At 46.6% G+C, this 22941-nt stretch overlaps 1 protein-coding gene across 2 annotated transcripts in view; it reads left to right on the top strand.

Annotated features, from left to right (window-relative positions):
* Nucleotides 1–22941, top strand: part of LOC135515654 (glutamate receptor ionotropic, delta-2) — a 667356-nt gene that overhangs the window by 357809 nt on the left and 286606 nt on the right. For both annotated transcript variants that reach the window (XR_010451847.1, XM_064939353.1), the window contains exon 3: nucleotides 13822–14106. Coding sequence is in view for 1 of the 2 variants with exons in the window: in XM_064939353.1 (XP_064795425.1) it covers nucleotides 13822–14106 (285 nt within the window). In the remaining variant the exon portion in view is untranslated. The remainder of the gene's footprint in view (nucleotides 1–13821; nucleotides 14107–22941) is intronic.

Here is a 22941-nt window from a genome sequence, read left to right as displayed (position 1 = left end):
CATGCCCTCAGCCTGCTGGAGGCCCATGTCTCTCCCAGTTTTACCATGCCCTCAGCCTGCTGGAGGCCCTTCTCTCTCCCAGTTTTACCATGCCCTCATCCTGCTGGAGGCCCATCTCTCTCCCAGTTTTACCATGCCCTCAGCCTGCTGGAGGCCCATCTCTCTCCCAGTTTTACCATGCCCTCAGCCTGCTGGAGGCCCATCTCTCTCCCAGTTTTACCATGCCCTCAGCCTGCTGGAGGCCCATCTCTCTCCCAGTTTTACCATGCCCTCAGCCTGCTGGAGGTGTACGAGCTACTTGTCGTTACTATTCTGCTGCGGTATTGTACCACGCACCATGTGGCACCTTCATTACATTTAAAGGGGATAGAAATGTTATCTTTAAACTTTTACTGACTGTACCACTGCTTCTGAAATTAGCGTTTTGTCTGATTTTTCTACCAGTTGGATCCCACCACCTACGCCCATGTTCCCTTTATGAACCTTTTTCATGCGCCTCTCCCAGCCCTGGGCCCCGCCCATCTCTCTCCCAGCCCCGGCCCCCGCCCGCCTGCTGGAGGCCCATCCCCGTTTTACCATGCCTCCCCAGCCCCGGCCCCCGCCCGCCTCTCCCAGCCCCGGCCCCCGTTATCCCGCCTCTCCCAGCCTGAAATTAGTGGCCCCCCCCCGCCTCTCCCAGTTCCCCGGAACCCCCGACCGCCTCTCCCAGCCCTGGGCCCCCGCCCGCCTCTCCCAGCCCCGGCCCCCGCCCGCCTCTCCCAGCCCCGGCCCCCCGCCCGCCTCTCCCAGCCCCGGCCCCCGACCGCCTCTCCCAGCCCTGGCCCCTGCCCGCCTCTCCCAGCCCCGGCCCCCGCCCGCCTCTCCCAGCCCCGGCCCCCGCCCGCCTCTCAGAGCTCCGGCCCCCCCCGCCCCGCCTCTCCCAGCCCCCGGGCCCCCGCCCGCCCCTCCCAGCCCCCCGGCCCCCGCCCGCCTCTCCCAGCTCCGGGCCCCCGCCCCTCCCTCCCAGCCCCGGCCCCCGCCCACCTCTCCCAGCCCCGGGCCCCCGCCCCGCCTCTCCCCTCAGAGATATTGGTTCCCTAACTTCTGCAGAGAAGTAGGTTGGGCTGAGGAAAAGTCGTGGTGAGGAGATGACTACACCGCCGCTCCTCTCCTTTTCATTTGTCAAATTGAATCAATAGGAAGACCAGCTGGATGTCACTACTATCGTCAACAGTATTTTAGCAACACAGTAATACCTCCCTTTAAAAAAAATCTAACAACTGAGAAATGTGAAATAGATTGAATACTACTGATTCAGAGATGACTCGCCAGGCCAAAGGTACAATAATCAAGTACGTGAGCAATTCAGCCAGAGTCACACAAGGCATTTAGATGGCAATGTACACAATCCATTTTCGAAATAGGATTGAGCAATTGATGAAAAGGTATTTATGGCCAGTGACAATGGGATGGGAGAAAAAGAGAGTCCGTCCGTCCCTCTGACGGCCAGTGTTCAATCTGAGTTAGCTCAGTCAGACCTATGGCCTCCCATTCAGAGCGGTTCCCTACTAGCGTTGATGGCGGAGGAGCGAATCACTTCTTCAGTAGCATCCCACAAGGCCAGGGTATCTCTGACTTTCAGAACGAGCGGGGAAGAAGGACAGAATGAGTTGCAGATCTCTCTCGTAAAAGTGACAGCAACAAAAGCCTCGGTTCTAAAAAGGAAAGCTCTGGAATCTCCAGGGATACATTTATCTTGTGTACTCAACAGCATCAGTTTTCAAGAGGGAGAGAGCGAGTGTAAAGTGTTACTGCAAGGGGAAGGAGGGAGGGAGGGAGGGAAAGGGGGTGGAATCCCACACCCATTACACTTCCTTGCGGCTATTATTCAAGTGTTAATTCCCTACTGGAGTGTGTTTCAGCTGGCATACATCTCAAAGTGTCTGTAAGGTGAAGTTTCTGTCAAATATTGATGGAATCAAATGCTTTAGAATGAGAGCAATCCACAAAACAAACACACTCAGGTTACGCACAGACAGACAGACAGACAGACAGACAGACAGACAGACAGACAGACAGACAGACAGACAGACAGACAGACAGACAGACAGACAGGGAGAGGGAGAGGGAGAGGGCGAGAGACAGAGATGTTTGACTTTTTGTCTTGGCAGGTAGCCTAGTGGTTAGAGCATTGGGCCAGTAAGCAAATGGTTGCTAGATTGAATCCACTAGATGGCATGTCTAAAGTTTTAGACTGATCCAATGAACCATTGCATTTCTGTTCAAAATTTTGTATCAAGACTGCCCAAATGTGCCTAATTTGTTTATGAATAACTTTTCATCTTCAAAATGGTGCACTCTCCTCAAACTATAGAATGGTATTATTTCACTATAATAGCTACTGTAAATTGGACAGTGCAGTTCGATTAACAAGAATTTAAGCTTTCTGCCAATATCAGATATGTCTATGTCCTGGTAAATGTTCTTGTTACTTACAACCTCATGCTAATCGCATTAGTCTACGTTAGCTCAACTGTCCCGTGGAAGGGACACCGATCCTGAAGAAGTTTTAAAATAAAACATCAAAATATATCCAGTGCTGCATACATGTACCATACTCACCTTGCCCTCTACCCTACGATACAACACCACACATTAAAATAACCAACATCTCACCACTTCTACAACCGTATATCCAAAACAGCTCCCCAGCTATACAGACAGCCCCCCCAACACACCATATCTCCTGAAACATCTTCCCCAGCTATACAGACAGCCCCCCACGACACACCACATCTCCTGAAACTTCTTCCCCAGCTATCACCACATCTCCTGAAACAACTTCCCCAGCTATACAGACAGCCCCCCACGACACACCACATCTCCTGAAACATCTTCCCCAGCTATACAGACAGCCCCCCACCGACACACCAAATCTCCTGAGACCATCCCATTAAACAATAGTAAAGGGTCTGTTACCCCCCTCCCCACCCATGACCCTGTTCCTCCTTGTTAGCCAAATAGCCAACTTTGCCTCAGCAAACAGAAAATTCAACAAAACACATTTGGCCTTCTCCTTATTTGAATACCTGTACCCCATTATAAACATCCCAACAGTAAAACCCACCCCCAACCTCTCACACAGACGTTCCAATAGAAACTTTAATGGCATTAACCTGGAAAACACAGAAAACACATGAATCACAGTTTCACTCATAACACAGAAAGGACACCCCTGCCCGACTCCCGGTTCAACCCATGCCAATCAGCTGTTAGTGGCCAGGGCTCCATCAACCCCTTCTCTCCCAGCAGTCGCAGGTCACCCAGCCTTAGTAATCCCGCTGCCGTCAGTCGCTTCTTCAGGGTGGCCGACTGAACCGATCTCAAAGGGATGGCTGGGTTGTGGAAGATAGGCTCCTCCCACACCCCCTTCTTGATTTGATTTGATTTGATTTGGCTGGGTTGTGGAAGATAGGCTCCTCCCACACCCCCTTCTTGTGTGGGCCTTAATAGCTGTCAGGGCCTCAACAATGCAGAGTGAAAGTCTGAGAGGCCTGCTGTACTCAGCCTCTCCAGCTTCATGAGGAACAGCTGCTGGTCCAACCCTAATCCTCCAGCTCTCATCAGCAGCACGCATGCTGGTTCCCTCCAGTCGACATCAGTATGCTACAGCAGTCTCTGCGCCGCCTTTAGTCTGAAAGCAGCCTCCCTGCTCTCCAGTTCCACAAGGCCACTTTTGCTCCAGTTTATCTTAGCTGACGAAGCTCCCTCGTACACCTTCAGACTCGTCTCTTGTGCCTGGATATCCTGACCATCACAGAAATGTAATCTGTGTACGCTGATTCTGCTATGCCTGTCAACACACCCATGTCTGTCCAGCACACTCCCTGCAGTCTCCTTTGTAGCAGGCCCAAAAAAGGCTCAATGGCTAGTGTATATAACTGCCTCAATAGAGGGCAACCTTGTCTAATTCCCCGTCTCACCCAGACTGGCCTACTGAGCCCCTCCCACCTTGACCATACATGATGCCCCAGCATACAACATACATCTTCACATAGGACAAAATCCTTTCCCCAAATCCAAACACAGACATCACATTAAACAGATACTCATGGTCCACGCCATCAAAAGCCTTCTCTTGATCTAAAGAGACCAGTCCAAAGTTAAAACCTCTCGACAAGTCCAACATGTCACTGATTAAGAACAAGTTGTCTGTGATTGAGTGTCCCGGTACACATTATGTCTTGTTCTGGTGTACTCTCTGAGTCGAGATGGGACTTCAGTCTGTTAGAGAAGACCTTCTCGTATCTCGTAGTCTGCACAGAGTAATGCCACAGGCCTCCTGTTCTTAAGTTCACACAAGTCCCCTTTTTTGGGCTGCCTGACGGCAGCTCATCGCCAACTCTACCCTGACGCACTTATGCAACGCGCAAAAGTAATCCAGTCCAATTATTCCCCAGAATTCTTTATAAAACTCCACTGGGAGTCCATCGACCCCCGGTGCACGGCCGGGGAACATCTGGGTTACGGCCTCTGCCAGTTCATGGGACAACAGGGGAATGTCCAATTCATCCCTCTGTGCCAAAGAGAGCTTAGTTCTGCAAACAAAACCTGAGCACACATAGGATCACACACTTCTGCCTTATACAAATCAGTATAAAACTCTGCAGTCCACTCCAGCATCTCCCCCACCACAGAGGTCAGACACCCATCCGAAGGCCGTAGACAATGCATACCCTTGGCTTCATTACTATATTTCCGAACCAAAGAAGAAGTAGCTGAGAGAATCCATCTCCTTGAGCATGGAGAACCTAGCTGTCACGTGTGCTCCCTCTCCGGCCTCTCTGTCACCATGCTGCTCGTTATGGCGCAAACCTGTCACCATCGTTACGTGCATCAGCGCATAATGACACTCAATTGGACTCCAACACCTCCTTGATTACCTGTCATATACAGTTAAGGTCGGAAATTTACATACACCTTAGCCAAATACATTTAAACTCAGTTTTTCACAATTCCTGACATTTAAGCCAAGTAAACATTCCCTGTCTTAGGTCAGTTAGGATCACCACTTTATTTTAAGAATGTGAAATGTCAGAATAATAGTTAGAGAGAAACATTTATTTCAGCTTTTATTAATTTCATCACATTCCCAGTAGGTCAAAAGTTTACACACACTCAATTAGTATTTGGTAGCATTGCCTTTAAATTGTTTAACTTGGGTCAAACATTTTGGGTAGCCTTCCACAAGCTTCCCACAATACGTTGGGTGAATTTTGTCCCATTCCTCCTGACAGAGCTGGTGTAACTAAATCATGTTTGTAGGCCTCCTTGCTCGAACATGCTTTTTCAGTTCTGCCCACAAATGTTCTATAGGATTGAGGTCAGTGCTTTGTGATGGCCACTCCAATACCTTGACTTTGTTTTGCCAGAACTTTGGAAGTATGCTTGGGGTTATTGTCCATTTGGAAGACCCATTTGCGACCAAGCTTTAACTTCGTGACTGATGTCTTGAGATGTTGCTTCAATATATCCACATAATTTTCCTCCCTCGTGATGCCATCTATTTTGTGAAGTGCACCAGTCCCTCCTGCAGCAAAGGACCCCCACAACATGATGCTGCCACCCCGTGCTTCATGGTTGGGATGGTGTTCTTCGACTTGCAAGCCTCCCCATTTTTCCTCCAAACATAACAATGGTCATTATGGCCAAACAATTCTATTTTTGTTTCCTTCCTGAGCGGTATGACGGCTTCTGGGTCCCATGGTGTTTATACTTGCGTACTATTATTTGTACAGATGAACGTGGTACCTTCGGGCATTTGGAAATTGCTCTCAAGGATGAACCAGACTTGTAGAGGTCTCTTTTTTCTGAAGTCTTGGCTGATTTCTTTTAATTTTCCCATGATGTCAAGCAAAAATGACTTGTGTCATGCACAAAGTAGATGTTCTATCCAACTTGCCAAAACTATAGTTTGTTAACAAGAAATTAGTGGAGTGGTTGAAAAATTAGTTTTAATGACTCCAACCTAAGTGTATTTAACTTCATGCGACGAGCAATCCCGTATCCGGGATCCTATTTATAGCCTCAAGCTCATTAGCATAACGCAACGTTAACTATTCATGAAAATCGCAAATGAAATGAAATAAATATATTTGCTCTCAAGCTTAGACTTTTGTTAACAACACTGTCATCTCAGATTTTCAAAATATGCTATTCAACCATAGCTGAACAAGCATTAGTGTAAGAGTATTGATAGCTAGCATAGCTATAAGCCAAGAACAAAGCCGGCAACATTTTCACAAAAACAAGAAAAGCATTCAAATAAAATCATTTACCTTTGAAGAACTTCAGATGTTTTCAATGAGGAGACTCTCAGTTAGATAGCAAATGTTCAGTTTTTCAAAAATAATATTATTTGTGGAGGACAAATCGCTCCGTTTTGTTCACGTTTGGCTACGAAAAAAACCTGTATCCAGTTATAGCCTCAAGCTCATTAGCATAACGCAACGTTAACTATTCATAAAAATCGCAAATGAAATGAAATGAATATGCTAGCTCTCAAGCTTAGCCTTTTCTTAACAACACTGTCATTTGATAGCTAGCGTAGCATTTAGCATAGCATTTAGCGTAGCATTTAGCGTAGCAGTTAGATAGCAAATGTTCCGTTTTTCCTGAAAGATTCTTTGTGTAGGAGAAATCGCTCCGTTTTGTACATCACGTTTGCCTACCAAAAAAAAACGAAAATTCAGTCACCAAAACGCCAAACTTTTTTCCAAATTAACTCCATAATATCGACTGAAACATGGCAAACGTTGTTTAGAATCAATCCTCAAGGTGTTTTTCACATATCTCTTCATTGATATATCGTTTGTGGAAGTCTGCTTTCTCCTCTGAATCACATGGAAAAATACTTGCAGCTGAAGTTTACGCACCAATTTCGACGCAGGACACCGGGCGGACACCTGGTAAATGTGGTCTCTTATGGTCAATCTTCCAATGATATGCCTACAAATACGTCACAATGCTGCAGACACCTTGGGGAAACGGCAGAAATTGTAGGCTCGTTCAAGGCGCATTCACAGCCATATAAGGAGACATTGGAAAAAAGCGCTTCAAAAATGTTGCTCATTTCCTGTTTGAAGTTTCATCTTGGTTTTGCCTGTAGCATCAGTTCTGTGGCACTCACAGATAATATCTTTGCAGTTTTGGAAACGTCAGAGTGTTTTCTTTCCAAATCTGTCAATTATATGCATAGTCGAGCATCTTTTCGTGACAAAATATCTTGTTTAAAATGGGAACGTTTTTTTATCCAAAAATTAAATACTGCCCCTAGAGTTCCAAGACTTCAACTTCCGACTTCAACTGTATTCACCCAACACACTCCTATTTCCCACATCTCTGGTGCCATTTATATTAAGCGATCCTACCCAAAGAGTCTCCATAAGTGGGAGAAAAGCCAACAAAGAAAGAGACCAATAGCAAAGCTCAAAATGCCTCCGGGGGCCTCCGCCCCAAACACCAGGCAAAGGTTCTTTAGTGCCTATTACCACACCAGCCTCTCCCATCCCAACTCCTTTCTTCTCCCCCTTTTTCCTCTTCCACATGGTACCGTCCTCAACCCCCCAGTCGCTTACGCTTCCCCACTATATTCTCCTCATCCACGAGCATAATCTGACTAGACCCAGCCTCATCTACACCACCATCCATAACCTGACTAGACCCAGCCTCGTCTACACCACCATCCATAACCTGACTAGACCCAGCCTCATCAACACCACCATCTATAACCTGACTAGACCCAGCTTCAGCTACACCACCATCAATAACCTGACTAGACCCAGCCTCATCAACACCACCATCCATGATATGACTAGACCCAGCCTCATCTACACCACCATCTATAACCTGACTAGACCCAGCTTCAGCTACACCACCATCAATAACCTGACTAGACCCAGCTTCAGCTACACCACCAACCATGATGTGACTAGACCCAGCCTCATCTACACCACCATCCATGATATGACTAGACCCAGCCTCATCTACACCACCATCCATGATATGACTAGACCCAGCCTCATCTACACCACCATCCATGATATGACTAGACCCAGCATAATCTACACCACCATCCATGACACGACTAGACCCAGCCTCATCTACACCACCATCTAAAACCTGACTAGACCCAGCCTCATCTACACCACTATCCATGATATGACTAGACCCAGCCTCATCTACACCACCATCAATAACCTGACTAGATCCAGCTTCAGCTACACCACCATCCATGATATGATTAGACCCAGGCTCATCTACACCACCATCCATGATATGACTAGACCCAGCCTCATCTACACCACCATCCATGATATGACTAGACCCAGCTCCATGTATACCATCATCCATAGCATGACTAGTCCCAGCCTCATCAACACCACCATCTTTAGCATGACTAGACCCAGCCTCATCTACACCACCATCCTTAGCATGACTAGACACAGCCTCATCTACACCACCATCCATAGCATGACTAGACACAGCCTCACCTACACCACCATCCATAGCATGACTAGACACAGCCTCACCTACACCACCATCCATAGCATGACTAGACACATCCTCATCTACACCACCATCCATAGCATGACAAGACACAGCCTCACCTACACCACCATCCATAGCATGACAAGACACAGCCTCCCCTACACCACCATCCATAACATGACTAGACTCTGTCCTCTTTCTCCCTAAAAAACAGTGGGTACCGCTAAAACAAATAGTGCATTAACCCTCCAACATAGAAAATAAAATTTTAAATGAAAGACCAAGGACAGAAGCAATAAAACAAGTTAAGACAGAGCCCGCCACACCAAACACTCAAACTCAAAAACGTCCAGCATGCACTGCAAGATCGACAGACAGACAGACAGACAGACAGACAGACAGACAGACAGACAGACAGACAGACAGACAGACAGACAGACAGACAGGAGGGCCAACAGCAGTAAACAAATAAACACAGACACACAAAGAGAAACATCCTGACGTATGTGCAGGCATTCAGCTAACGCACACACAGAAATACACGCATTCACACTTACACAGAGGTGTGTGCACACACACACACACTCACTCCCCCATACTGTATGGTAGTAAGTGTATTGGGTAGGTGAGTTGACAGTGAGCGAGGTGGAGAGCTTTGTCTGCAGCAGAGCATGTTATTGATCTCTCTCCATGTTCCCCTGTCTGGAGTAAATGAGGCCTTTCTGTAGAACAGTCTGCAGTCACTTCACTCCCACTCTCATGTGACTGCAGCATCAGGGCTATACACACACACACACACACACACACACACACACACACACACGCACACACACACACACACACACACACACACACACACACACGCACACACACACACACACACACACACACACACACACACACACCTAGTTAGAACAAACCCTGGCTGGTTAACTGGCCATGCTACTCCTGGGACTCAAGTGAACTGTACTCTGAAGTCATGATTCAAGGTTGTTGTGTGTTGTCCATTGCAACCTTGAGTTTTTTCTCTTTTGTTACCTGGTACCAGTACAGTTGTTGTATTTCCTTCTGCCGCACTATGTCTCGCACGTTTCAATGATGTAACAAGGTGGTCGGGGTTGCGCCAAGCCGCGGTTAAGGAGTTAACATACACTAATGAGAAAAGATTTGAGAACCCTGCTGACTTAAGGGTTTGATGTAAGAGATGAGGGTGCTAATTCTCCAAAGTGTCTCAATAAGTGCAGATTAGCCTCCGCCGAAGCCATGACGATTAGCCTGGCTATCCTCCACTGAAGCCATGACGATTAGCCTGGCTATCCTCCACTGAAGCCGTGACGATTAGCCTGGCTATCCTCCACCGAAGCCATGACGATTAGCCTGGCTATCCTCCACCGAAGCCATGACGATTAGCCTGGCTATCCTCCACCGAAGCCATGACGATTAGCCTGGCTATCCTCCACCGAAGCCATGACGATTAGCCTGGCTATCCTCCACTGAAGCCATGACGATTAGCCTGGCTATCCTCCACCGAAGCCATGACGATTAGCCTGGCTATCCTCCACGAAGCCATGACGATTAGCCTGGCTATCCTCCACTGAAGCCATGACGATTAGCCTGGCTATCCTCCACGAAGCCATGACGATTAGCCTGGCTATCCTCCACTGAAGCCATGACGATTAGCCTGGCTATCCTCCACTGAAGCCATGACGATTAGCCTGGCTATCCTCCACTGAAGCCATGACGATTAGCCTGGCTATCCTCCACCGAAGCCATGACGATTAGCCTGGCTATCCTCCACTGAAGCCATGACGATTAGCCTGGCTATCCTCCACTGAAGCCATGACGATTAGCCTGGCTATCCTCCACCGAAGCCATGACGATTAGCCTGGCTATCCTCCACTGAAGCCATGACGATTAGCCTGGCTATCCTCCACCGAAGCCATGACGATTAGCCTGGCTATCCTCCACCGAAGCCATGACGCCACTAAGCGAGGCTGGTTGAGTGATCGCCCTACATGTTAGCGAAAGCATATTCAGATGCATATTCATATTCAAAGCATATTCAGATGAAAAAAGACTGCATTAGGTCCATTATGTCCATTAATCCATCAGAGAAATACTCTTTAAGGCAGTAGTAATCATTTTATAGCCATAGTGTCATTAATGTGCCAATCATAGATTGCCCCTTAAAAGGAAAAAAATTATGTGTCATTGATGCCATTACTAATTCAATACTGATAAAGCCACATAGTCTGTTTTATACTTAACCAATAAGGCACGAGGTCGTGTGATATATGGCTAATATACCACGGCTAAGGGCTGTTCTTAAACACGACACAACGCTGAGTGCCTGGATACAGCCCCTATCCGTGGTATATTGCCCATATAACACAAACCCCTGAGGTGCATTTCACTGTTGTATTCAGCGCATGTGACAAACAAACTTGGATTTGATTTGCCTTATTGCTATTATAAACTGGTTACCAATGTAACTAAAGCAGTAAAAATAAATGTTTTGTCATACTCGTGGTATACAGTCTGATATACCACAGCTGTCAGCCAATCAGCATTCAGAGCTTGAACCGCCCAGTTTACAAGTAATTATATATTGTAAGATTGATTCATTATTCAAGGCTGAGTTTATAAAGTGCAGCCTTCAAGAGTATTTCAACTTTTAAGTTTATGAGAAAAAAAAATGTTGGATAACTTTTTTTGAAGTTTTACACCACATCATCACTTTTCTAGTCACATAAGATGATTAATAAGAAATGTGTCGGCTGTGTTAACCTTGGTGCCTTGCGCCTTAGTAAGAGAGAGAGAGAGAACTAGAGAGAGAGGCAGAAAGACCGAGAGAGTGAGAGAGAGAGAGAGAAAGAGAGAGAGATCCTTGCTCCTCCAATGGCAGTGCTGCTGTTGAGAGTTTGTGTTATCTCTCTAGCTCTCTCTCTAGCTCTCTCTTGCTCCCTCTCTAGCTCTCTCTCTAGCTCCCTCTCTAGCTCTCTCTCTAGCTCTCTCTAGCTCTCTCTCGCTCCCTCTCTAGCTCTCTCTCTAGCTCCCTCTCTAGCTCTCTCTCGAGCTCTCTCTCTAGCTCTCTCTCTAGCTCTCTCTCGCTCCCTCTCTCGCTCTCTCTATCCCTCTCTCGCTCTCTCTCTAGCTCTCTCTCTAGCTCCCTCTCTAGCTCCCTCTCTAGCTCTCTCTCTAGCTCTCTCTCTAGCTCTCTCTCTAGCTCTCTCTCGCTCCCTCTCTAGCTCTCTCTCTAGCTCCCTCTCTAGCTCCCTCTCTAGCTCTCTCTCTAGCTCTCGCTCTAGCTCTCGCTTTAGCTCTCTCTCTAGCTCTCTCTCTAGCTCTCTCTCGCTCCCTCTCTTGCTCTCTCTCTAGCTCTCTCTCGCTCCCTCTCTAGCTCTCTCTCGCTCCCTCTCTCGCTCCCTCTCTAGCTCTCTCTCTAGCTCTCTCTCTAGCTCTCTCTCTAGCTCTCTCTCTAGCTCTCTCTCGCTCCCTCTCTAACTCTTTTTTTCTCTGTCTTTCTCTCTCTATTGCTCTCTCTCTCTCTTTCTGTCTCTCTCTCTAGCTCTCTTTCGCTCTCTCTCTCTCTCTCTCTCTCTCTCTCTCTCTCTCTCTCCTTTTTTCGTTCAGGTTTTCTTAGCAGCATTATTCCTGCCTCCTCTGTTCTAGCACACCCTTACTTGACACTTCTATTTATCTGTCAGAGTTGGCAAATTACTCTGCATCACAGCTCCACTAGCCACTCCATGTTTCACCTTCCCAACTCTGTGACAAGAAAACCAGCGTTAGAAGTGAGATGAATGTTGGTGTCTAGTGTCAGCGTGCATCCTGGGGAGTGAGCTGGTGCAAGGGACGAGTGGGCAGGCAGGCCAATGTGGTGAGGGGGTGGGGGACGAATGGAGTAGTGAAGGAGAGGTTGGAGGTAGGGTGTTGTTGGCCAGGCTACACGGCCTTAGAGGTACGCTTTTAAAATAGCCTGATTCAGCCGAGTATACACACCGCGTGGAGTCGAATTCCTTTGAGATGAGAGGAGGCTGTGATGCACAGGGACACTGGTGTTGTCACAGATGCTTCCTGTTGGCGTGGGTGTTTAATTGTGTGTGTGTGTGTGCGTATGTGAGTAGGTGGAAAGATATGTGTGTGGTTGTGGGTGGGGTGTTGTTGGCCTTGCTACACAGCCCAGAACTAGGAGGGTAGATGTGTGTGTGTGGCTGTCTGGGTGTGTGTTTGTGTGCTTATATGCGTGCATGCGTACATACAGTACATACATACATACATACATACATACATACATACATACATACATACATACATACATACATACATACATACATACATACATACATACATACATACATACATACATACATACAGTACATACATACATACATACAGTACATACATACATACATACATACATACATACATACAGTACATACATACATACATACAGTACATACATACATACATACATACAGTACATACATACATACAGTACATACATACATACAGTACATACATACATACATACAGTACATACATACAGTACATACATACATACAGTACATACATACATACAGTACATACATACAGTACATACATACATACATACATACAGTACATACATACCTACATACATACATACATACAGTACATACATACATACAGTACATACATACATACATACATACATACAGTACATACATACATACATACATACATACATACATACAGTACATACATACCTACATACATACATACATAGCTACTCCGGTTGTCAGTCTGTGTCCCAGTAATGACTTGCCTGGTCATAGCCACAGAATTCACACAGTCTCTAAAAATATCGCTTTTAAAGGAATCTGTAAATGGAGTGGAAGGAATGATAGTCACACTGTTCCAGCACGGTAATTAAAATGATAGAAGAATCATATATCAGCCCCTGCTTTTGCTGCTGGCTCCTGATTTAAGCTAACAATTTTATCATACAGTAATAATCCAGATTCCTCCAAGAAAAGAGTGGCACAGTGTGTATATGTCATTACTGTATGTCCATAACTATACCCTTTTCTCTTACTCAGTTTGAGAACTATAATAACTCTCTCTCTCTCTCTCTCTCTGTCTCTCTCTCTCTCTCTCTCTGTCTCTCTCTCTCTCTCTCTGTCTCTCTGTCTCTCTGTCTCTCTCTCTTCTCTCTCTCTCTCTCTCTCTCTCTCTCTCTCTCTTTCTTCCCCTAATCCCTCCCTCCTACCCCTCTTCCCCCCACCTCCCCCTCTATCTCCCACTGTGCAGCCTGTGAGTTGATGAACAGGGGGATCCTGGCTCTTATTAGCTCAGTTGGCTGTATGTCGGCGGGCTCCCTGCAGACGCTGGCGGACGCCATGCACATCCCGCACCTGTTCATCCAGCGTGCCCCCGCCGGCACCCCTCGCTCCAGCTGTCCCCTTGTCAGCCGCGGTCGCCAGGACGACTACACCCTCTTTGTTCGCCCGCCCGTCTACCTCAACGACGTCATCCTCCAAGTGGTCAGCGAGTACAGCTGGCAGAAGTTCATCATCTTCTACGACCAGGAATACGGTAAGGATCGGCCGACGGTGGTGTTATGGGAAGAGAGGGAAGCGGTCCTGGGCTCATATACTATTCAAAATCATTTCTAATACTGTATCTGTGCTCGATTGACCAATGGAACCAATGGGAAGGTTTCAAGAGGCAAACCCCACCCACCTGGCACTCCTCGCAGGCTTAAGCAAACATTCTTAAAGTATTTGAAAAAATTTGAATAGTATGTCAACCCAGGTATGCTGAGAAGGGGGGTGCAGAGAGTAGGAAGTGGGGAGGGATGCACTATAGCTGATATTCATAGAGAAGGATTCAATGATGTATGAAGATGTGTGATGGAGATCTGATGGACTCACAGCTTGGCATACATTAGCATGCTAATGGATAACGGCCTGAACTCCCTGCATTCTGGAGGACCAGAGTCAATGCACCAACATAGTTAATGTCCATCTCCATCCACCTTCATTACACTGGATTATATGTGTACATACTGGAGAGAGGGAGAGAGGGAGAGAGGGACAGAGAGAGAGAGAGAGAGAGAGAGAGACTGTGTGTATGTGTTTTTATGTGTGTGTGTTTGTGCCTGAGAGAGAAAGAGAGAGAGAGGCGGAGAGATAGGGATTGTTTATCACTAGATGTGTAAGTGTGTAGATCCGTCTGTCCGGTCCTGTGTGTGGGAGGGAGGCAGCTTCATCTCCACCTCCCCCGTCTGTCCCTATGGAGGTTATCTCCCATGGTCCACTGCACCAGGTTAAAAGCATCAAGCCTGGCTAAATAAGTGTGGCTCCCAGAAGAACATCCTTCAGAACCATTTTGGGTCTCACACTGCCAGTTGCACTGTGGCGTTGTGTAGTGCTATAACGACTCTCTGCGGCTGTCCGCCCCGTTCACCAGAAGATGCTCCTATCCAAGGTATTAACCCTACCAGTCTCTAAGCCTGAGCTCTTTGAGATGTTACAATGTTCTCTTACGCATCGCCTCGTCTTCGTCTGGCTTTGGAGACTCTGGATTGTGTAAATTGGGGATAATACCGTGTGTATGTGTAAATGAATTGGGTTGCCCACTCCAGGTCTAGTGGTGCAATCTGAAGACAGAAAACGATAGGGGTTCTGTGTCTGTGTACCGAGGGATTTGGGCTTGAGAGTTCACACAGGTGTCGCTCCTATCAGAGTTTATAAGTCTAACTAGCCTGGGTTCCAGATCAGAGTTTATCACTCTATCTAGCCTGGGTTCCAGATCAGAGTTTATCACTCTATCTAGCCTGGGTTCTTTTGTCATCTCCTTATGGAATTGTCATGCCAAATACGATATGTGGAACAAAAAAAATAAACAATCACCAAATGTGTGATTGAAGGGTAGCTGTAGTGGTTATTGAATCAGGCTAAAATCCTCTTTCTCCTCCAGCTCATTAATGATATAATGTTCATATTTAGAGAATGCCGAATTGCCAGACTGTTTGGCTTGTCAATGGAGTAGGCAAAAGCACAAAGAGATCTGGGGACTGGGCTCTAGTCTATCCTACACAGGGCTCGCAACTTCATCTGTTAGAGTAGGACATTTCCCAACAGGACTTCATATTACCAAGCCTCCCAGGCCTGGGCCATGATGCTACAGCTCCTCGGGGAAGACAGGTTTAAACAGGACTGCATATTACCAAGCCTCCCAGGCCTGGGCCATGATGCTACAGCTCCTCTGGGAAGACAGGTTAAAACAGGACTGCATATTACCAAGCCTCCCAGGCCTGGGCCATGATGCTACAGCTCCTCTGGGAAGACAGGTTAAAACAGGACTGCATATTACCAAGCCTCCCAGGCCTGGGCCATGATGCTACAGCTCCTCTGGGAAGACAGGTTAAAACAGGGTGCATATTACCAAGCCTCCCAGGCCTGGGCCATGATGCTACAGCTCCTCTGGGAAGACAGGTTAAAACAGGGTGCATATTACCAAGCCTCCCAGGCCTGGGCCTTGATGCTACAGCTCCTCTGGGAAGACAGGTTAAAACAGGGTGCATATTACCAAGCCTCCCAGGCCTGGGCCATGATGCTACAGCTCCTCTGGGAAGACAGGTTAAAACAGGGTGCATATTACCAAGCCTCCCAGGCCTGGGCCTTGATGCTACAGCTCCTCTGGGAAGACAGGTTAAAACAGGGTGCATATTACCAAGCCTCCCAGGCCTGGGCCATGATGCTACAGCTCCTCTGGGAAGACAGGTTAAAACAGGACTGCATATTACCAAGCCTCCCAGGCCTGGGCCATGATGCTACAGCTCCTCTGGGAAGACAGGTTAAAACAGGGTGCATATTACCAAGCCTCCCAGGCCTGGACCTTGATGCTACAGCCACTCTGGGAAGACAGGTTAAAACAGGGTGCATATTACCAAGCCTCCCAGGCCTGGGCCATGATGCTACAGCTCCTCGGGGAAGACAGGTTAAAACAGGGTGAATATTACCAAGCCTCCCAGGCCTGGGCCATGATGCTACAGCTCCTCTGGGAAGACAGGTTAAAACATGGTTCATTCCCAGTTGGATGTTGGAGTCACTGTGGAACCCGTCGAGATTCCTCGAGCAGAGAACATGCGCAGGGATCGATAACACAGCTACACTGGAGTGGCCACATGATTAAGTAGGCCCATTGTTGTTGATGGTGGGTAGAGAGGAAGCCGACCCCAAAGTCTGCATCCCCAATGGCTCCCTATTCCATACGTAGTGCATTATCAGAGCCCTATGGGGCTCCCTTTAGGCCCCTTGTTATAAAGCAGTGGACTATATAAGGAGTAGAGTGCAATTTGGGACGTTACCAGAGTCTGCTACCACCATAGAAGCAGCCTTTGTATTGGTTGAGCATTGGCCCCACTTCTGACCAATCCCCAGCCACCTCTCCAAAACGGGATTTGGACAGTTGAGACTTGTGCTGTACATGTATCCCTACTAATCCAGTTCTGTGAGTGTACGAGCGTATTAGGCAGAAACTATAATTAGCTTTTTAGCTGTTCTTGATTATTATTACAAAATATTTACAGAAATATTTGAAATGATCCAAGGTAGCTAGTCTATACAGTGTTTGCTGTTTTAATATTTATAGAGCTTGACTTTACTGAGAGAGATCATAAGTTATGACAAATGTACACTTATTGGCAGTAATGTACAGTGTTTATTTTGTGTACAACAGTACTGTGTGTCTAAGACTCTGGGACATTAAAGTTAATCCTTTATTATAATTATTGTAAGGATCTCAGTTATCCATACAGAAACGGAATGTTCATCAGAGCATCTGGTGATCCATGTGAATGGTGCCAGGTTGACAATTCCAACATACAGTGCGGGAAAATAGTATTTGGTCCCCTGCTGATTTGTATGTTTGCCCACTGACAAAGAAATGATCAGTCTATAGTTTTAATGGTAAATTTATTTGAACGGTGCGAGACAGAATAACAACAAAAGAATCCAGAAAAATCCATGTCAAAAATGTTATAAATTGATTTGCATTTTAATGAGGGAAATAAGTATTTGACCCCTCTGCAAAACATGACTTAGTACTTGGTGGCAAAACCCTTGTTGGCAATCACAGAGGTCAGACGTTTCTTGTAGTTGGTCACCAGGTTTGCGCACATCTCAGGAGGGATTTTGTCCCACTCCTCTTTGCAGATCTTCTATAAGTCATTAAGGTTTTGAGGCTGACGTTTGGCAACTCGAACCTTCAGCTCCCTCCACAGATGTTCTATGGGATAAGGTCTGGAGACCAGCTAGGCTACTCCAGGACCTTAATGTGCTTCTTCTTGAGCCACTCCTTTGTTGCCTTGGCCGTGTGTGTTGGGTCATTGCTGGAATACCCACGAGCCATTTTCAATACCCTGGCTGAGGGAAGGAGGTTCTAACTGATTGTAGATTTGACGGTACATGGCCCCGTCCATCGTCCCTTTGATGCGGTGAAGTTGTCCGGTCCCCTTAGCAGAAAAACACCCTCAAAGCATAATGTTTCCACCTCCATGTTTGACAGTGGGGATGCTGTTCTTGGGTCATAGGCAGCATTCCTCCTCCTCCAAACACGGCGAGTTGAGTTGATGCCAAAGAGCTCCATTTTGGTCTCATCTGACCACAACACTTTCACCTAGTTGTCCTCTAAATCATTCAGGTGTTCATTGGCAAACTTCAGACGGGCATGTATCAAATCAAATCAAATCAAATTTTATTTGTCACATACACATGGTTAGCAGATGTTAATGCGAGTGTAGCGAAATGCTTGTGCTTCTAGTTCCGACAATGCAGTAATAACCAACAAGTAATCTAACTAACAATTCCTAAACTACTGTCTTATACACAGTGTAAGGGGATAAAGAATATGTACATAAGGATATATGAATGAGTGATGGTACAGAGCAGCATAGGCAAGATACAGTAGATGGTATCGAGTACAGTATATACAAATGAGATGAGTATGTAAACAAAGTGGCATAGTTAAAGTGGCTAGTGATACATGTATTACATAAGGATGCAGTCGATGATATAGAGTACAGTATATACGTATGCATATGAGATGAATAATGTAGGGTAAGTAACATTATATAAGGTAGCATTGTTTAAAGTGGCTAGTGATATATTTACATCATTTCCCATCAATTCCCATTATTAAAGTGGCTGGAGTTGAGTCAGTGTCAGTGTGTTGGCAGCAGCCACTCAATGTTAGTGGTGGCTGTTTAACAGTCTGATGGCCTTGAGATAGAAGCTGTTTTTCAGTCTCTCGGGCCCAGCTTTGATGCACCTGTACTGACCTCTCCTTCTGGATGATAGCGGGGTGAACAGGCAGTGGCTCGGGTGGTTGATGTCCTTGATGATCTTTATGGCCTTCCTGTAACATCGGGTGGTGTAGGTGTCCTGGAGGGCAGGTAGTTTGCCCCCGGTGATGCGTTGTGCAGACCTCACTACCCTCTGGAGAGCCTTGCGGTTGAGGGCGGAGCAGTTGCCGTACCAGGCGGTGATACAGCCCGCCAGGATGCTCTCGATTGTGCATCTGTAGAAGTTTGTGAGTGCTTTTGGTGACAAGCCGAATTTCTTCAGCCTCCTGAGGTTGAAGAGGCGCTGCTGCGCCTTCTTCACGATGCTGTCTGTGTGAGTGGACCAATTCAGTTTGTCTGTGATGTGTATGCCGAGGAACTTAAAACTTGCTACTCTCTCCACTACTGTTCCATCGATGTGGATGGGGGGGTGTTCCCTCTGCTGTTTCCTGAAGTCCACAATCATCTCCTTAGTTTTATTTTCCTGACACCACACTCTGAGGGCCCTCACCTCCTCCCTGTAGGCCGTCTCGTCGTTGTTGGTAATCAAGCCTACCACTGTTGTGTCGTCCGCAAACTTGATGATTGAGTTGGAGGCGTGCGTGGCCACGCAGTCGTGGGTGAACAGGGAGTACAGGAGAGGGCTCAGAACGCACCCTTGTGGGGCCCCAGTGTTGAGGATCAGCGGGGAGGAGATGTTGTTACCTACCCTCACCACCTGGGGGCGGCCCGTCAGGAAGTCCAGTACCCAGTTGCACAGGGCGGGGTCGAGACCCAGGGTCTCGAGCTTGATGACGAGCTTGGAGGGTACTATGGTGTTGAATGCCGAGCTGTAGTCGATGAACAGCATTCTCACATAGGTATTCCTCCTCTATGTGCTTTCTTGAGCAGGGGGACCTTGCGGGCACTGCAGGGCTTCAATCCTTCACGGCGTGTTACCAATTGTTTTCTTGGTGACTATGGTCCCCGCTGCCTTGAGATCATTGACAAGTTCCTCCCGTGTAGTTCTGGGCTGATTCCTCACCGTTCTCATGATCATTGCAACTCCACGAGGTGAGATCCCCCAGGCTGAGGGAGATTGACAGTTATTTTGTGTTTCTTCCATTTGCGAATAATCACACCAACTGTTGTCACGTTCTCACCAAGCTGCTTGGCGATGGTCTTGTAGCCCATTCCAGCCTTGTGTAGGTCTACAATCTTGTCCCTAACATCCTTGGAGAGCTCCTTGGTCTTAGCCATAGTGGAGAGGTTGGAATCTGGTGATTGATTTATTCTGTGGACAGGTGTTTTATATACAGGGAACAAACTTAGATTAGGAGCACTCCCTTTAAGAGTGTGTTCCTAATCTCAGCTCGTTACCTGTATAAAAGACACCTGGGAGCCAGAAATCTTTCTGATTGAGAGGGGTTTAAATATTTATTTCCCTTAATAAAATGCAAATCAATTTATAACATTTTTGACATGCGTTTTCCAGGATTTTGTTGTTGTTATACCGTCTCTCACTGTTCAAATAAACCTACCATTAAAATTATAGACTGATAATTTCTTTGTCAGTGGGCAAACGTACAAAATCATCAGGGGATCATTCTCTCACTGTACATGAGATGATCTAATCAAATCCAACTATATGTAAAGTGTATTTAAAATTGCAACATCATTTACAGTAAAAAAATTAAGTTGATTTTATTTTTAGTACAATTTAATAAAACATTCTGATTTTATAGATATAGGTATTTAGATATAGGTATTTTCTAAATAGTCAGCAGTTCCTGGTGAGCAGCCATGAGCCTCAAATTATATATACACTGCTCAAAACAATAAAAGGAACACTAAAATAACACATCCTAGATCTGAATGAATGAAATATTCTTATTAAATACTTTTTTCTTGACATAGTTGAATGTGCTGACAACAAAACCACACAAAAATTATCAATGGAAATCAAATTGATCAACCCATGGAGGTCTGGATTTGGAGGCACACTCAAAATTAAAGAGGAAAACCACACTACAGGCTGATCCAACTTTGATGTAATGTCCTTAAAACAAGTCAAAATGAGGCTCGGTAGTGTGTGTGGCCTCCATGTGCCTGTATGACCTCCCTACAACGCCTGGGCATGCTCCTGATGAGGTGGCGGATGGTCTCCCGAGGGATCTCCTCCCAGACCTGGACTAAAGCATCCGCCAACTCCTGGACAGTCTGTGGTGCAACGTGGCATTGGTGGATGGAGCGAGACATGATGTCCCAGATGTGCTCAATTGGATTCAGGTCTGGGGAACGGGCAGGCCAGTCCATAGCATCAATACCTTCCTCTTGCAGGAACTGCTGACACACTCCAGCCACATGAGGTCTAGCATTGTCTTGCATTAGGAGGAACCCAGGGCCAACCGCACCAGCATGTGGTCTCACAAGGGGTCTGAGGATCTCATCTCGGTACCTAATGGCAGTCAAGCTACCTCTGGCAAGCACATGGAGGCCCCCCAAAGAAATGCCACCCCACACCATGACTGACCCACCGACAAACCGGTCATGCTAGAGGATGTTGCAGGCAGCAGAACGTTCTCCACGGTGTCTCCAGACTCTGTCACTCTGTCACATGTGCTCAGTGTGAACCTGCTTTCATCTGTGAAGAGCACAGGGTGCCAGTGGCGAATTTGCCAATCTCGGTGTTCTCTGGCAAATGCCAAACGTCCTGCACGGTGTTGGGCTGTAAGCACAACCCCCACCTGTGGACGTCAGGCCCTCATACCACCCTCATGGAGTCTGTTTCTGAACATTTGAGCAGACACATGCACATTTGTGGCCTGCTGGAGGTCATTTTGCAGGGCTCTGGCAGTGCTCCTCCTGCTCCTCCTTGCACAAAGGTGGCGGTAGCGGTCCTGCTGCTGGGTTGCTGCCCTCCTACGGCCTCCTCCACGTCTCCTGATATACTGGCCTGTCTCGTGGTAGCGCAACCATGCTCTGGACACTACGCTGACAGACACAGCAAACCTTCTTGCAACAGCTGGATGAGCTGCACTACCTGAGCCACTTGTGTGTGGGTTGTAGACTCATGCTACCACTAGAGTGAAAGCACCACCAGCATTCAAAAGTGACCAAAACATCAGCCAGGAAGCATAGGAACTGAGAAGTGGTCTGTGGTCACCACTTGCAGAACCACTCCTTTATTGGGGGTGTCTTGCTAATTGCCTATCATTTCCACCAGTTGTCTATTTCATTTGCACAACAGCATGTGGAATTTATTGTCAATCAGTGTTGCTTCCTAAGTGGACAGTTTGAATTCACAGAAGTGTGATTGACTTGAAGTTACATTGTGTTGTTTAAGTGTTCCCTTTATTTTTTTGAGCAGTGTATATATATATATATTATCTCTATTTAACTAGGCAAGTTAGTTAAGAACAAATTCTTATATACAATGATGTCTACCGGGGAACAGTGGTTTAACTGCCTTGTTCAGGGCAGAACGACAGATTTTTACATTTTCAGCTCGGGGATTCAATCCAGCAACATTTCGGTTACTGGCCCAATGCTCTAACAACTAGGCTACTTGCTGCCCCAAATAGTAATAATAATAATAACAACAACAATAATAATAATAACAACAATAATAATAATAATAATATGTGCCAAGAGCCTCAAATCTCAGCCTAAACACTTCCGCTGCTGAGCCTTTCAGATTTACAGGGAGCCATTTATTTTCAGAGGGAAAATTATGAAAATGTATTTTCTGAGGGAGATTTATGGTGCGAGGCAGCCTTTGTAATGCAGGTGTGTTGTGAAGCGTCAGACACAGAAGAGATATTGCAGCTACTCTGGGATTGATGGAGGCAGCCTGAGACCTGTACCTCACTCAATATGCATGTAGCACAGACATATACACACACACATACAATTACTCCTAACCCATTCACAACTGTTTGACTATATGTGATAAAGTGAAAATCTGAGCTCCCCACCCGACCCTAACCCGACCCTAACCCAACCCTAAAACGACCCTAACCCGACCCTAACACGACCCTAACCCGACCCTAACCCACTAATATAGAAAATGCACAGTTACATTTTTTTGTCCTTTTTGCCTC

This window comes from Oncorhynchus masou, chromosome 1, assembly GCF_036934945.1.
Source record: "Oncorhynchus masou masou isolate Uvic2021 chromosome 1, UVic_Omas_1.1, whole genome shotgun sequence".
NCBI classification, from domain to species: domain Eukaryota; kingdom Metazoa; phylum Chordata; class Actinopteri; order Salmoniformes; family Salmonidae; genus Oncorhynchus; species Oncorhynchus masou.
The sequence above is the reverse complement of the archived record's forward strand: the minus strand, read 5'-3'. Positions and strand labels throughout refer to the sequence as shown.